We start from the raw sequence: 15,662 nt of genomic DNA on the forward strand, positions 1-15,662 counted from the left end.
CATGGAAAGTTCTATTGGACAACATCAGCCTACCGAGAACAATGAATGTAGGGAAACATTGGGCAGGCACTGCCCAAGTGTGGGCCTGCCAGTTTCTTGTCTTCCCGTCTCTAATTCATAGTCCTTATTAATCAGCTCAGAGACAAACAATTGATCAGGCTCTAGAAAGTGGTCATAGAGAAGAGAGGAAACAGGAAACCAGTTAAAAAAAAAATTGATAAAAATGTTCTCAAGTGCAGCTCAAGAGAAGACAGGTTGCCGTCCAGGAGGAATTCATCACGTCAAAGGCATCATTGGGCAGAACCACCTATGATTCGTGCCAATAAAACCAAACCTGAATCTAATCAAGCCTTCAGTGCAAACTTTCATTTAGTATTAGGAAGCAGAAAGGGGAGGAAGCCGCTGAGTGACACCACAGGGAAACAAACAGCCAAATCTACAATGTGAGACATTGGACAAGACAACAGACTTCATTTCCCCAGTCAGTCAATGGTGGTGGCTAAAGGATGGGAGGGGGCCACTCTAGACTGAGAGAGACAGGGCAGCCACGTGTGATTTGAGGATCCTGTCTGGATACCAGTTTGAACAAAAATAGTTTTCAGAAGATATTCTTGAGCTAATGAAGAAAATTCAGCTATGCAAACGCAACATTAGGTAACTCTAAAGAACGACTGATAACTTTGTTTTAATAGCATCATGGGAATGGTTACTTAAACTGCCCATCGTTTTTTAGAGATGTGTAATGCAACACAGGGGGGTGAAATGCCACAGTCCGGGATTTGCTTCAAAATAAAAACATAATTTACAAAACACCACCACTCATCCATTTTAAGTGAGTTAGGAGCTACGTTGCAGTTTTTATCGGGACTTTGGAGCATGGTTGATGCAGATGGGTAAGGGCTGGCAAAATCTAGTTTGGGGGAGCTTTGATTCACCTGCAGATGAGGCACCAGGATTTTCTCTGGAACTCCGAATTATGGCAGGAAAGCCTTTCTGCGGTACCGTGTACCAGGCTTTACCAACCAGTTTCCTAAATGAGCTTCCTAGAGTGGTTTACACTGAAACCTTGTCCTGATAACTATGGATGCTGGGCTGAAATTGATTATGTTTCATTGATGGTGGGAGTGAGACTTCCGTGAAAGGTAACTGGGCATTATCTATCAAAATTATAAAGCACATACCCTTAGACCCCACAGCCCCTCATACGTATGTTGAATGACATATGTACATGGAGATTTAATGCATCACACATTATAAGCAAAAGATTGAAACAACCTAAAGGTCCAATCATAGGGAGCTGATTAAATATAGTATAAACAGTATAGTACTATTTAGCCATAAAAATAATTAGGAAGCTCTTTGTGTATATGTTTAACACATTATATTATGTGTGCGTGTGTGTGTATGTATATATATACACAGCATAAACATGTTTATATACATATATAGCATGTTTAATACATTGTATAATTGACAAAATGGGAGAAAGACTATCTTCCCCCTTTTGCTTGCAGACATCTATAAAATATCTCTGGGAGGATATCCAAGAAACCCATATCCCTGTTTGCTCCACACGTCAGGAAGGTGTGACTTTCACTGTCTATTCTCCTGGTTCTTTTGAATTTGGAACAATGCCAATGTATTATCTCAGAAAATAAATACATAAGATTTAAATTTGAAAAGTGAGGGTGAGTGGACCAAATTGTTTTTCTTTTTTCTTTTTTTTTTTTTTTAAAGATTTTATTTATTTATTTGACAGAGAGAGACACAGCGAGAGAGGGAACACAAGCAGGGGGAGTGGGAGAGGGAGAAGCAGGCTCCCGGCAGAGCAGGGAGCCTGATGCGGGACTCGATCCCAGGACCCTGGGATCATGACCTGAGCCGAAGGCAGTCGCTTAACCAACTGAGCCACCCAGGCGCCCCCCAAATTGTTTTTCTTTTTGCTAGATTCTGCGGAGAAGGATCTCCATAACCCCAAGGACAGGACAATAGGAGCTTCTCATTTACATCACAAGGGGGCCCAAACATGCTACATGGAGGGGTCGGGGTCTCTGCTGCTGTGGTTCTCCCTCAGGTGACTCCAGGTCAGGAGAGACATGGCTTTCTTTCCCCTCTAGATTTCTATTAATATCACCTCCTCCCCCTCCCATCCACACAGCCCATCCCAGGGGCATCAAAGCAACACTTGGATCTTCTAACTGCAAAATTCATGTCAACATCAACACAGAGAAGAAAGCCAGCAAGACTGGAGCATGGGAAATGTTCCTTCCTAAGCTCAGTTTAGCTGGGCAGCTTTGGAGAAAGAACTCGATCCGTGAAGTGACGCAGGAAGTAACAATGAGTCACAGAAACCCAAAATGGGTATAGTTTTGTATAAAAGCAACTCATCCAATTCATACGCGTTCCTTGGGCATGATGTGGATTTTTATCTTTTGCTTCCAGAATTCCCCTTCAATATAGCTCTGATCTGAAGTCAACCTGAGCCTCTGCCAGGCATATTCTCATTTATCCCTTCATCCTTTGAGTCTCAGATATCACTTCCTCTGAGAAGCTTTCCCTGGTTGCCTTTCTACCTTACCCCACTGTCGTTGTCTACCCATCAGTCCATTTCCTTCAGACCACTTACTACTGTCTGAAATGGCTTTATTGCTGATGAATTCAGTTATGTATTTTCTGTCTTCTTCTTCCCATCACGAGAGCAAGGGGGTTGCCTGTTTTATTCATTTTTGTATCCTCGGCACCCAGGATAGTGTCTGGCACATAAAAGGTGCCCAATAAATATTTATTAAATGAAAAAAATTCTATTAGTATTTGAGATTTTTATAAGACTCTTCAGATTTTTTCCAGCTGAAGCCTGTGTAGAAAACAAATTTTCCCTAATAGAGAATTTCAGTTTGGGTCAACATATTGTTTCTGTTGACATCTTCCTGAAGCCTCACGGTAGGCTATTAACTAGCCTTAGGATTTTTGTTGCATGCAAAAAAAAACCTCCCAACTCCAGTCCCAAAATGTGTGGTGTGTGAGACTTCTATACCAGACAGTTACATTTCAAGTTCAACACCACCCACGGAAAAGATAGCCCGCTGAGGAAAATGGTGGGGGGGCGGGGGGAGGTGGTGTAGGAGAGAAAAATTAAACAAAAGACTATTTCTTTTCTCTTTACCATTACCATGACAGGAAAAGCCATGGGTGTTCAAAAAGCTAAAATACATACTCCAAATTTCTTTCCTTATGCCTTACTCTGTGGGGCTAACCAGTTAAAGGGCAACCAAGCCAATCTTCTCATTTTTTTTAAATAAATAATTTCTAAGAAATGCTGCAAAGGGGACAGAAACCACACATACACACACGCGAGAAAGCAAGGCAATTATCCAACAGTGTTTAATGGGCTTCCGTAGTTAGGAGTAACAAAGGTGAAATATAAAGATTAAGGCAAATTCCTCTTTTATTTCCAATCTACTTATTTCAGTGTAATAGTAAGTAAGAGAAGAGTACAGCTTGAGCCACAAATTCTCAATTTGTGGATTACAGGGCAGTAATAGTTCTAAACTGGGGAGTCCTTGCAAACTTACGAACTAGAAAGAATGAGATGGAGGTGAACTTGCACTAGCTTCACATGCCACTCTAAGCAGCCAATCATGGAGGCCATTTCCAAGTTTTGGCACTTCCTGCTGTTTTGGCTTTTTGGTCTGTTACCTCAGCTCAGCCATCCGCACTACCCCTACTTCCGGGCCCAGGTCCTGTCCTGGGTTCTGCATGCCCTCCTTTCCTTTATTTGAACATTCTATGGGAATATAAAGAGAGCCTGTCCTGATATTTTATTATTTTTGTTATGTCTTATTTTCATTTGACAACTTTAAAACCAGAATCAAGGCTGACTTCAGGTATCACACACTTTGCCTTCTGCGAGGATACAGAAGAACTTTCTGGAACTGGTCTGAATTTTGCTCCATGGCTTGGATAAATGAAATCCACCTGTGGGAATAGAGCTTTGAGGGCCACATAGATAATCAGTCCTCACTCTAAGCAGCGTGAGCGGTGCTTCTCTGCTCAACACAGGGAAGGGACACGCATGATAGGGCTTCTGAACCCTGAAACCTACTTCAGTCCTAGGGACGTTTGAGAAACCCAACACTAGCCTCCTACCACGAGAGCCACTCCAAAAATCAACTTGAACACAGATTTCCTACCTTTGTTCTCCAAGAGCCCACAGAGGAAAAGCTGTCCCACAGGGGATTCAGAGACTCCCATGAGCTACTTGCAGCTCAGAGGAAGAGCCTCTGCCTTCTTCTAATACAGATGTCTACACTCTGCTGGGCTGCCAGATGCCGTCCCCAAATAGGAACAAATGAAACCCACAGAAGCCAGAGCCCCTTCTCATGAAACCTCAAATGCTTGCATCTTGGTATTAACCCAGATACTCTAATATGTGAAAGAAAATTTTAAAAACAAAACAAAAACAGTTCCACAAATTCCACCAAGCTCTGCAGACTGCATTTTTAATTAGCAGTGCAGTTTGGTTGAGGGACGAGTTGCTTTAGTTCCAATCACTTTGAGCAAGTGAGGTAACTTGCTCTGAGCAAGGTCTTTTTCATTCATAAGGTTAGGGATGGTAACACTATTGACTCATGAGAATGAAACAAGTTAAACCAGGCAGACACTGGTCCTAATGCCCGGCACAGAAGTTAGAGCTCAGAAATGTCAGCTATTATTACGCCTCGCCTACTGCCTTATCTTTTACGCTTACAAGAAAGGTTAATGGGCATGCATAAAGTTACAAATTTCAAATTTCATGCATATTCCATTATTACTTATTTTACCACCTGGAAAAGCTCAAAATATTCAATTCTGCCCTTGAAGTAAGGACAATTTTCTAGATGCGACAGTCAGCTCAAAGAATCCAAGCCCCATGATAGGCTGTACCACAATCCGGACAAAGACTCGGCTCGTGTGTATAAACCCGGGTGCGTTCTGCTCTGTGTGGGCTTGCAGCACGTGAGCCGTGAAGCCCCAAAAGCTGACTTCAGCGTGCCCATCCTCGCTCAGCTGATCCCGGTGGAGACGCTGACAACCGAGAAAGTACAGCAAGCAATCTTCTCCAGAAAGGAAGTAAAATGAGGAAATAACCCCGAGGCGGGGGAGGGGGGTGGGTGGGAGAGTGATGACACAACCCAACTCCCGGCCACTAGGATCACGCTTCAATAAAGCAAGGGGGGATTACACTGTGAAAAGGACCCTTGCAAGTTCTAAATTCCTTCCGTTTTTCTAAAAATCTTACAAGGGGACCTAGGAATAAAGGCGGGAGCAAGAGTGCCGTGAAGGCATCGGCATATCGTCAAGTCTTCAGGCTCTCCACTTGTCCTCAGTAAATCTTCCCTTTAGAGGTGGCCCAGATATCCTGGAGGCCGCATGGGGCTTTAAGGTCACTGGCAAAGCGACCCAGTATCCCTGCCTAAGCCCAACGTCACGTTTCCACATTACAGAATATGATCCAGCTATTTAAAAATACTGTTTACAAAGGGTTTGCCATAACATTTTAATACAGGCATTTCCCCCTCATTAACTAAAGGAAAAAAATGGGTGCAGAACTGGATAGAGTCTGACCTCAACTGTGCAAAAAAAAAAAAAACAAAAAAACTCTAAAATGCTGTCATCAGTTGCCTCTGCATAACAGAACTAGGGGTGGGTTTTTTTCTGTTTTCTCCTCACCCCCTGTTACTTGTAACTTTCTCTAGGAACATATATTACTTTTGTGATAAGAAAAAATTATTTAAATAACCTGAGGTTTAAAACTGCACCAAACTATGCTAAAATTCCGTGAGGTTTTTCAGAGACTTAAGTCAGAGTGTGTGTGAGTGTGAGTGTGAGTGTGAGTGTGTGTGTGTGGTGGTAAAACAAAACAAAACAAAACAAAACACCAGCAATTGGCCCCCAACTGCTGTTTTCCTGCCCCTCATCCAACCAGGCATATACTACAGTGCCTGGCGTCTGTCAAAATGCTGCCAACTCTTGATCACTGGGATACTGATGAGTCAGGCTGTGGGTGATCCAAGCCTTCTTTCTTCTCCTGCTCCCACAGGCTGCCTCGGGTTGGGTTTTGTTTCTCGTTGCTCATTAGTACCTCCACTCTGTGGCTTAAGAAGCCAAGCTTGTGTCTATCAATGTTCATCTTTTCTAACAGTTCTGGTGACAAGTCTGGCAAGGGAGAAGCTTGAAGTATTTGAATAAAGGGATTCGGGGATTATCTGTGCCTTCCCAATCATCGACACAATCCTGGGGCTTGGGGCTCTGGGTAATTTCACAGGCTGCCTCCAAGAATCTGCACACAGGATACATGGGGAAGCCTTGGGAATTACTGGGCTGGTCTAGGGAGCCTGGTGGGGCCAAGTCAGTTCAGATTTGTCCCTCACAACTTCCTCCTGAGGGAAGGGACCTTCCTGAGTGAAGCCGGGAGCAGGGCTTAGCTCCCAGGAAGTTTTCATGCCATTCAGGTATCCGTTCAGTCAGATGGTCTGCCTCCTTCTAGAGCTGGGATTCTTCCCAGAGCTTCTAAAAACCCTGACTGACAGCCTAGGAGCATGGGTTCCACTGCCACCGCCCCTCCATGGATCCCTGTCAACATGCTTCCCATTCTCCCCAGGGAACCCTCAGACAGTGGTTGGGGCAGAGATTACAAACTCAGTGTAGCTCGGGGGATATTAGTGCAGACTCTGGAGTCACACCAGGTTCAAATCTCTGCTCTGCCCTGTGTACCTTGGGCAAAACACCCGTGTTCTCTGGGCCTCCCTTCCCTTATCGGTAAAATGGGCCCAGTCTATAACTACCTCCCAGCGTCGTGGATTGGACGGAATTAGCTAGAACATGTAGAGTGACAGGCACAAGGGAAACGATGCACAAATGTCCGCAGTCACAAAATAAACCCAAAAGCCAACCTGCCCATGTTATTTGGATTCTGAAACCAAGGTGGCAGGGACAGCTTAGGAAGGCATAGCCCACACAGACGCTGAGGAAAGCCACGCTTCAGTCAGCTACCTCTCTCTCGGCAGCTCGAGGGCTCCAGCTGTCTGGGCCCCAAACCGTCACTGCAAACTGGCCAGCTACACACCACCTCCTGAGGGGAGCCAACAGGACAGGCGAGACCAGGCCGTTCCCCCAGGGAACGATCGACAGCCGAGGTACCTTCACCTCCAATTTACCATGTAGCCATTTGTTTGGCTCAGCTTCGGGGAAACTGTGTTCTTGTCACAAAACTCATGAGAAATATCCTCAATCTGAAGAGATAATTGGCGAGGAGGCCCGGGAAGGATTGGTGGCCACTTCCTCGGTCAGGTGAAACGGGCCCAATCTGCCTGAGCCACGGATGTCACCGCATGGTTCCAAGCGACTTGTGTAGAATGACTGACGAGTGTTCACCTTTCCCCGGGAAATAAGGCTAATGCAACAGGAAAGACGATCAATGTATATTTTAAAAGAATGTGTATACAAACAAACTCCCTCCCATATGTTGCTGGGTTTCCTCCAAAGAAAACAGATTAAATCAAATGCCTACCAGACACGGAGCATTGTATTAGGCTGTGGGGATTCAGGACCCCCTTCTCGAGAAGCTTAAAAAATCAAGTTGGGGAGACAAGACAAACATGAGTGAAAAGGTTGGGCATCAAAACAAGACATTTGTAATGAGCCAAAAGAATGAGACAGCTAATGAGTATTTCAGAGGAGGGGAAAACATGATCACTCTGGGCTTCGGAGGCCTCAAAGACGAGGGAGAGCGTGAGCTGAGCCAAAGCACAGGTACATAGGATTCAGTAGAGGAAAAAAAGCCATCCCGGAATGGGGCACAGGGTGAACAAATTGGGGGTGCCTGGACTACACAAGGCACATCAGGGGGACAAGCAAATAGGTTTTGGCTGGAGTGGGGGCTAAGTGCACGGCAGATGGAATTAGAGACCTTCAGGAGAGAAAGGGGTTTTCTGGGCTGTCTAGCACAATCTCCTTTTACAGATGAGGACAGGGAAGCTCAGAGAGGTTAGGCGATTCACCTACAGTCACACAGCTAGTGGTCGATGGGAGATCAGTTGAGAAATCAAATCTATTTGTACTCAATTTAGAATCTGAGCTGACAGTAAATCAACTGGCCACCGGAAGGCAGAGGAACATCAGCCTAAGGTGACAGAAACCGTGCCGTTCCCAGCCACGCATGTTGATGGAGGCCACAGGAGGTGTTCAATAAACACTTGCTGATGAAATTGAGAGGCTGGCCGCTCTATCACTTCAGACAAGTCATTAGGTATCCCTGAGTTTATTTTCTCCCCCTCCCACTGCCTCCCCGCCCCCCAGTGAATAAAAATCCCAACTTGACCAGTGGTATACCCATACAGTGGGGAAAAAAATAGTCGTCCGAGATAAAAGTCAGGGGGAGTCTCAGAGGATTTCAGGTCTCTAACCTCTCCATGGTGTGGGCACAAAAGGCAGAAAACAAAACCCCTCCGTGGGTGGCAAGTAGGCTGGAGGGAAGGAACACCTGTTTTTTCCTACTTTTCAAGCCTTATGATCCCTCATCTGTTTCAAGTTGTGAGAAATCAGGTGCATTGTACCTTTCCATTACAAAGGAGATATGAACCAAAAGGTTAAATGTCTTAAGAAGGTGGTCTGAGGGACGGGGAGGGCCAGACCCCCATTTACCTCCCTGAGGCAGCTCATGAGTAAGGGAGGGAGGATAACTTGCACGCTCCTGGGAAGCGAGACGGCTGGAGTTTCATTACACAGTTAAGGAGGCCATCACATACAGATTTCCAGAAACCTCTTTGTGGTCATTTCTGAGGGTCTCTGAGCAGTTCACAAAGCAGTTGGTATGATCTCGTGTATAACCCAGAAACAACAGAAAAAAATAAATTTAAAAGCACAAAATGGATCACTATGAAAATTGACATTGAAGAAGGCACAGAAAACCAACCTTAAGTAACTGGCCATCTCCAGTCCCCAAGAACAAAACAGTCCTGTTCATTACCACGGTGCCATAAACGGATGTCAGGTCGGAATGGATCAAGGTAGATGAGGCGATTGGTTGGACTCTCTCAGGTTGCTCCCCTTCTTTCTGAACATGCACACAAACGCACAAATGGAAAAAAGATCATTTTTAACAACAGTAATCGCTCATGCCCACCTAGGAAGGATCCTCCTTGAGCCCCAAATACATTTTCTTAGACAAGATCCCGAGGAGCAACCGCTTAGCCCCTTTATCTGCAGGATCACCACGCTTGCCCAACCCATGAAAAGCCATTTGTTTACTATGTATTAACATGTATTGATTGCCAGCAGTGAGCTAGCCATCCATTTAACACTCCCCCAGCTGATATATGAAACCGAGTTCCACTTTATTGCCAAGAAAGAGCCCACTGCTGAATTGGGAGGGAGACAATCTCATGCTTGGCGGTTTGCACGATCCTGCTGCAAATTATTTTAGCTAGGGACTGGCTCCTGTGAGGTTAAACAAGCCACTTCCCAAGATGTGAGGCAGACCGTCCTATTGGGTGTGATGGCAGAGAGGAGAGACTGCGGATTTACCAGACTGATGCAATGCAAAGCCCAAAGACAGGGTCATTAATTCAGAGGTAAAAAGGGAAAGATATAGTCATGGCTGGTGGGTTAGGACAGAACCACAGAGCTAAAGAGGAACTAAGCACAAGGCCTGGATGTGGTGCTGATGCTCTTGAAGAAGAAACACAAAGCTCAACTTCCAACCCAAAGGCATTTCAATGGTCGGCAGTATTGAGCACATATAATCACATGCTTGCTCCCGATCGTTAGATAAAAGCCCCTCTTAAACCCAGGGCAGAGCGAGTGTCGACCAAAATGTCCTGGTCTTTCTTGGTTCAAGGCACGAAGAGCTTCACGCTGCTTCCTACCTTCAACAACAGGAAACTGAGTTTGTTACACAAATCTCTGGAAGATATGGAGCTAGAGAGAGCCATTGCCGTCTGTGGCTGTTCAGTACAGTGTGATAGCATACTTCATCTGCCAGAGCTCAGTTCCCAATCGTACTCAGGTTTCCAAACTCACATTTAAGTCTTAGCCAATGGGAGAGCTGGTAAACTCCAGTAAGCCTCACTGGAACTCTTACAATTGTCCTGTCTGGGGACAGGGGAGGTGTGCAGGCGGAGGCTAAGACTTATTAACTTCATTATATTATTGCTGACAGTGTTTATGTCTTTCAATTTATGTCTTATTAAACATTCATTATTTTTAAACCCACCAAGTTTCATTAACATCTGAAGTAAATGGATTCATGGACTAAATCGACTTCTGAAGCCTTTAAAGTGCCGTCTGTATTTCTTTGTTGAGGTTGAGCAGGGAAGAAAAGATAAGCTAGCAAGGATTTCTCCAATGCCATGATCACTTTTCAAGGGAAAGATGTTGTAACCTAAGAGAAAGTGACTTTTTGCATAAAATATTCCATAGTGAACTCAGTTTAAGAAAATTTTTGGAAAGCCCATTAGAGACTATTTTTTTTCCTGTTAAATACTTTACATGCAGTCGGGGAAAATGACGAACTGTCCTGTTAAAATTGAAGTTAAGAAGAAAAAATCTGGGGCGCCTGGGTGGCTCAGTTGTTAAGCGTCTGTGTTCGGCTCAGGTCATGATCCCAGGGTCATGGGATCAAGCCCCGCATCGGGCTCCGTGCTAGGCTGGAAGCCTGCTTCTCCCTCTCCCACTCCCCCTGCTTGTGTTCCTGCTCTCGCTATCTCTCTGTGTCAAATAAATAAAATCTTTAAAAAAAAAAAAAAAAGGAAGTAAAAATCTCTGTGGGTCTTAGAACCAGAACAATAGATCACTGTTTAGATAAGGATGCCTCATGACTATGAGCAGAAAGAGAAAAATCGGGTGACCTTTAGACTGAAAAAAATAATAAAACCACACCACACGTCTTGCTTTAAAATAAAACCAGAATTGTTCAAACTTAAGATCAGCTGACCATGCCTACTACTCTTATTAAATATTTGAGCATTACAGAGAGGCTAACTCAGAGAATTGGGTGTCATCTGTCTGGGCATCTGGAATGTTCTAATACTGCTATCTTTGACTGGAAGACTCCATTCTCCCTCATCTCACGGCACAGAAAAAGTTATGGCTATAGATGGTTGATTATTCATCCGCGAGGACCAAATGGGACAGTGTACGCCTACCTCTGGCATACAATAGGTGCTTAATAAGTGTTGCCATTCTGATTAGCCAAGAACCATGACATCACAGGGAGCCTTTGCTGAGGCTGGATGAGATATTCTGTTTGTGATATTCTGCTTAGAGCAAAAACAAAAACAAAACAAAAGAAACCCCAAACAAAAGAAACCAAAAAACCCCAGAAGTGTCTCAAAAGCTATAGTACAAGGACAAAAATTGCTTCCAAATTACCATGCCATCTTTTTCAGCATCCTTCCCTGACTTCTGACCATTCCTTAATTGTAGTTTTCCAGATTAAGTCCTGGATCAGTAGCTCAGGTAAGTAGCAGAGCTGTGAAATCAACAGCCCTGAACTTGGGAGCTGGCGGCATAAACAAACCTCCTGGATCTAGGCAGTCAGACAGCTTAGGTCTGCATTCAAGTTCAGTTCTCGCCCACTGGCTGACGGGGGCAATTTATGTAACCCTGTTGGGGGTTGGCTTCCTCATTCGTGAATAAGGCTCATGAGTAAGCCTGATTGGTAGGAGGGTTATGAAGAAGAGACTGTAGTGATAGTAACACTAACATGCTGATACATGCGAGCTGGTACTTCTGTGTGCTACTTGCAGTATTTTATCACCTTACCTAATCCTGGCTCTGTCACTTCCACTTTGTGCACATTATTTAACCTCTCTGTGACTCCCCTACACAATGGAAGTGATGACAACGACTGAGTAGGCAAGCCCCAGTGAAGCTTAGAACAGTGTTTGGCGCACAGAAATACACGATCCATATTTGTTTTCATTACCTCATTTTAAAACACCAACAGTTGCTGCCATACTTGTGGCAGTTATTCCCACCTTCTTTGCCACGAGAACCCTGATTTTGTCCAGGTAACCTGGGAAACCATGATTGGTCTAAGCCACACAGTAATCCCATTCCCCACTGCCAGGTATTTGCTTTCCTGCTCCTTTGAGCTCTGGGTAGCCATGTGGTCCAGTTTGGACCAGTGAGATGGAAATTCACTGGAGGGGCTTCTGAGAATAAATCTCCTCCAAGATAAGAAGTGGCTCTTGAGAGGAGCCTGTCTGCCCTCTCCGCTCACTTGCTCCCTTTGAAATCCGCTGTGTGAGGCTACCATGCACAGAGAGGTGGTGGCCATTTTCCTCCCATGAAATTCAAGATGGAGGATGAAAAGCAACATGCTAAAATCGGTGCACGGGAAAAGAAAGGCTCTAGGTTCTTGAGGACACCATGGAGCACAGCTTCCAACCTTTAAACGTTTACTAACAACAGATGTTATGATTTAAGTTGCTGTTGAATGGGTTTTCTGTTACTTGCAACCAAAAGCAAGTCGCTGCAAGAAATGAGAGTCATGTTGGACATGACACCAGACTCGCTTTTCCTCAGCTACGAGGGACCAAGAACTGGCTAAGCGCTTGTTCCTCTCACCGTGGAGGACCTTGGCCACAGTCAGGATTGTATAGCCAATTACAACAGCGAGCCTGGAAGAAAATAGGAAAGAGCCGTTCTGGACCTCACGTAAACTCTAAGGGCTGCTCTGGCTGAATGGAAATGGATTCTTTTGTGCTAGAAACACACAGAAATGGACAAGTCCCTGTGAATGGAAAAAGGGGCCCTCTGAGTGGCTTTCTTACGCTCATTTCAGCAAATGAAAACAAAAGAAAGACAGCCTTCAGAGAAACCTCCTCACAAAAGTGAAGTTAATACCTAGGGAGTCAAGCCGAAAAAGGGGTGAAGTGGGCAGTCGGCCCCCTGTGTCCAGAGATTATTCTTACTCTTTCTTTTTTGGCCTATTTTCCTCTCTTGCCCTTCTCTCCCCTTAGGGCATAATCGCTAATGTTGCTCTCAGCCTATTCTGTCTAGTTTATTATGTGTAATTTATTTCTGAATCCCAGCCTCTGCTTGTTCGTCTGCGTATAACAAGGTTAATGCCTTGTAATGATGCTTTTGCCAGTTCTGCCTTTCATGACAAAATCCAATCTTGATTTAGCTCTAAACCTTGTCTCCCCTTTGGGCTTTCTTGGTTCCCTCAGAGTTGTCATTCTGCTTCTCCTGCCTGCCATGTCTAACCATAGCGTCACGCCTACACTTTAGCCCTAAGAGGGAAAGTTTTCTCAGTTTGAGGGAAAAAGCCACCTGGTCTCAAACAATGTTTGGGCTCAAAAAGAGAGAGCCTTGGGCTCGACACACCAAAGTGGAACTAAGGCTCCTGAGAAGGGTGAGCGCTGATGTGCGTGTGTGGGTGGGAGTGCGTACAGGGAGTGGTGGCCTATCGCAAGGGGAAACAGCTTGACCTCCTTCCAGCACCCTTATACGACCTTTCATCGACAACAAACACCCCCAGTGCACAACTCCAGGGGGCTCCGGTCATGTATTCTAGGGTGAATGGCACCCTCTGGAGCTGAGTAGCACTGTGGCCCTGCTCCCGCCATGCAAAAGATGGCCTGGCTCATCAAGGCCTTATGCAGGGTGTTCACAGCCCCGCTTTGGCTATTATGGGAACAGCAGGAGGAAACGTGCACAACAGTGGGACCTTAAGTGGTGGGGACCCAGCAAGAGTCAAGTCTTCTACTCCCAAGGTGCTAAAAAGACTCCCTCATTTGGTTTTTCCAGGAAAGGTACCAACTGGGGGCCTATTAACTACGGACACCTTGATGAAATGCCTCTTGGGCAATTACTTTTGTATTCTGCTCTCCTTTGGCATATACTTATTTTGAAACAGTTTCTTCACCATTTCCTATGACTTGCCAGGGGTCCACGAGCAGCTGGGAAACCTCAGTTGGAGCCCTACACTCAAGACCTGTCTGCGAACATGTACACACACACACCCATTCTGTCCCCTACAGGCTGCTTGATTTTGATAAGTCTCTGAACCTCAATGGACTATAAATCTATAAAATGGACATAATGATATATATGCCCTGCTTATTAGCATTGTTGTGAGGCTCAAATGAAACTATGTGTGTGAAAATGAGTAGAAAACTATCTTCATTAAGCTAGAGAGATGGAAAGAACAATTTTTCACCCAAGTTAGTGATTTCATTAGCCATTATGACTCCTGTTGCTTCTCTTTATTCTTCTGGAGTATACAGCATTGCTTGGGTTCTAAGTTTATGGCATCTCTCTGATCATCTGAAGGAAGAATTTACCCTGGGGACTCAAATGATCAAAAGGAAAAGCTCAAAGTGTGCACAAGGGGTGGAGAAGTGAAGTTCAGGGACATGGCTGGGCAGCATATACCCCGGCAGGCATCAGGCAGCTTGCAGTGAAACCACAGGAAACAGAGTAAAGTTTGAATGTTGCCTGTTCCCACTTGCTCTTCTACCTTCTCTCCTCCCTCCAAACCCCTCAGTGTCCTTCAGCCTCGAAGCCCTACCCACCACCAAAGTCCCACTCTCCAAGATTTATCCTTCCTTCTTCCGGCTTTACACCCTTTCCCCCATCAAAATCTCCATCTCACTCCTTGAGGCTAATTTCAGTCAATTAGTTATGAAAAGAACCTGACTCAAATAATCCACAAAAAGATGAATGGCTGACAGTGTGGGGAGAAAAAAAAACAACAACACATTTTTCTACATTCTTACAGTTGAAAAGCTCTCAGTCCACCAATATTTTCCCATGAGGAAGCTGCTTGCATTCTAGATGGGATATTTCTTTATCATGGGAGCTGTCCTGCGTGATACAGGACTTTTAGCATCCTGACCCCTGTCCATAAATTGTCAGTAGTGCCCCATCCTGTCATTTGATTAAGTATGAAAGCTCCTTCCCCCACATCTCTATATACCAAGTAAATGGCCTCCTCCTCCTTGAGAACCACTGGAATCTATCACAAGGTTTCAGAATTGCTGGAAAACGATTATCTAGATGTTTCTTGCCTCCAACCCTGTTCCTCCCTCGTCTTCCCCATCATGATGAAAGGTACCACCAATCACCCTAGCTCCTCTCTTTCTGTCACTCCCCACAGCCATATATGAAAACTCTCAGCTGGATTTGCCAAAAATCTTGCCTGTCTTCTCCATCTCCATAGCCAGCATCCAGGCTAAGCACCCTCCATCTCTCTCCTGATCTACTGCAAGAGCCTCCTGATCTCTCCCTTTCAACCTACAATCTTTCTCCAACTAGCAGTCAGAGTGAGCCTTTAAAATATAAAACAAGTGATGTTACTCCCTTGCCTAAAGTTCTTTACCACCTTCCCCTCACACTTCGAACTAAATCCAAATGTCTCCCCAAATCCTACTTGAGCTCATCCCTGCTGACTTCTTCACATTTATTCCCACCACTCCTCTCTTCCATTCCACTTCAGTTCCCACAGTGACTGTCTTTCAGACTTTTTAACATGTTACCATATTTCTGCCTCAGGGCCTTTGCACATGCTATTTCTAGTTCCCCTCGTAGGCTGGATCTTTCTAATCTTTCAGGTCTCGAATTCAATGTCACCTCCTCGCAGACATGTAACTAGAGACCTTTCCATCCCTATTCCA

At 44.9% G+C, this 15,662-nt stretch overlaps 1 protein-coding gene across 2 annotated transcripts in view; it reads right to left on the reverse strand.

Moving 5' to 3' along the window:
- The window catches only part of PLXNC1 (plexin C1), a 141,915-nt gene that overhangs the window by 113,977 nt on the left and 12,276 nt on the right, over window positions 1-15,662 (reverse strand). For both annotated transcript variants that reach the window (XM_034987834.1, XM_034987835.1), the window contains exon 2: window positions 8,954-9,094. In XM_034987834.1, the coding sequence (XP_034843725.1) occupies window positions 8,954-9,094 (141 nt within the window). The remainder of the gene's footprint in view (window positions 1-8,953; window positions 9,095-15,662) is intronic.

This window comes from Mirounga leonina, unplaced genomic scaffold (assembly GCF_011800145.1).
Source record: "Mirounga leonina isolate KUSES-001 unplaced genomic scaffold, KU_Mleo_1.0 Mir_418, whole genome shotgun sequence".
NCBI classification, from domain to species: Eukaryota; Metazoa; Chordata; class Mammalia; order Carnivora; family Phocidae; genus Mirounga; species Mirounga leonina.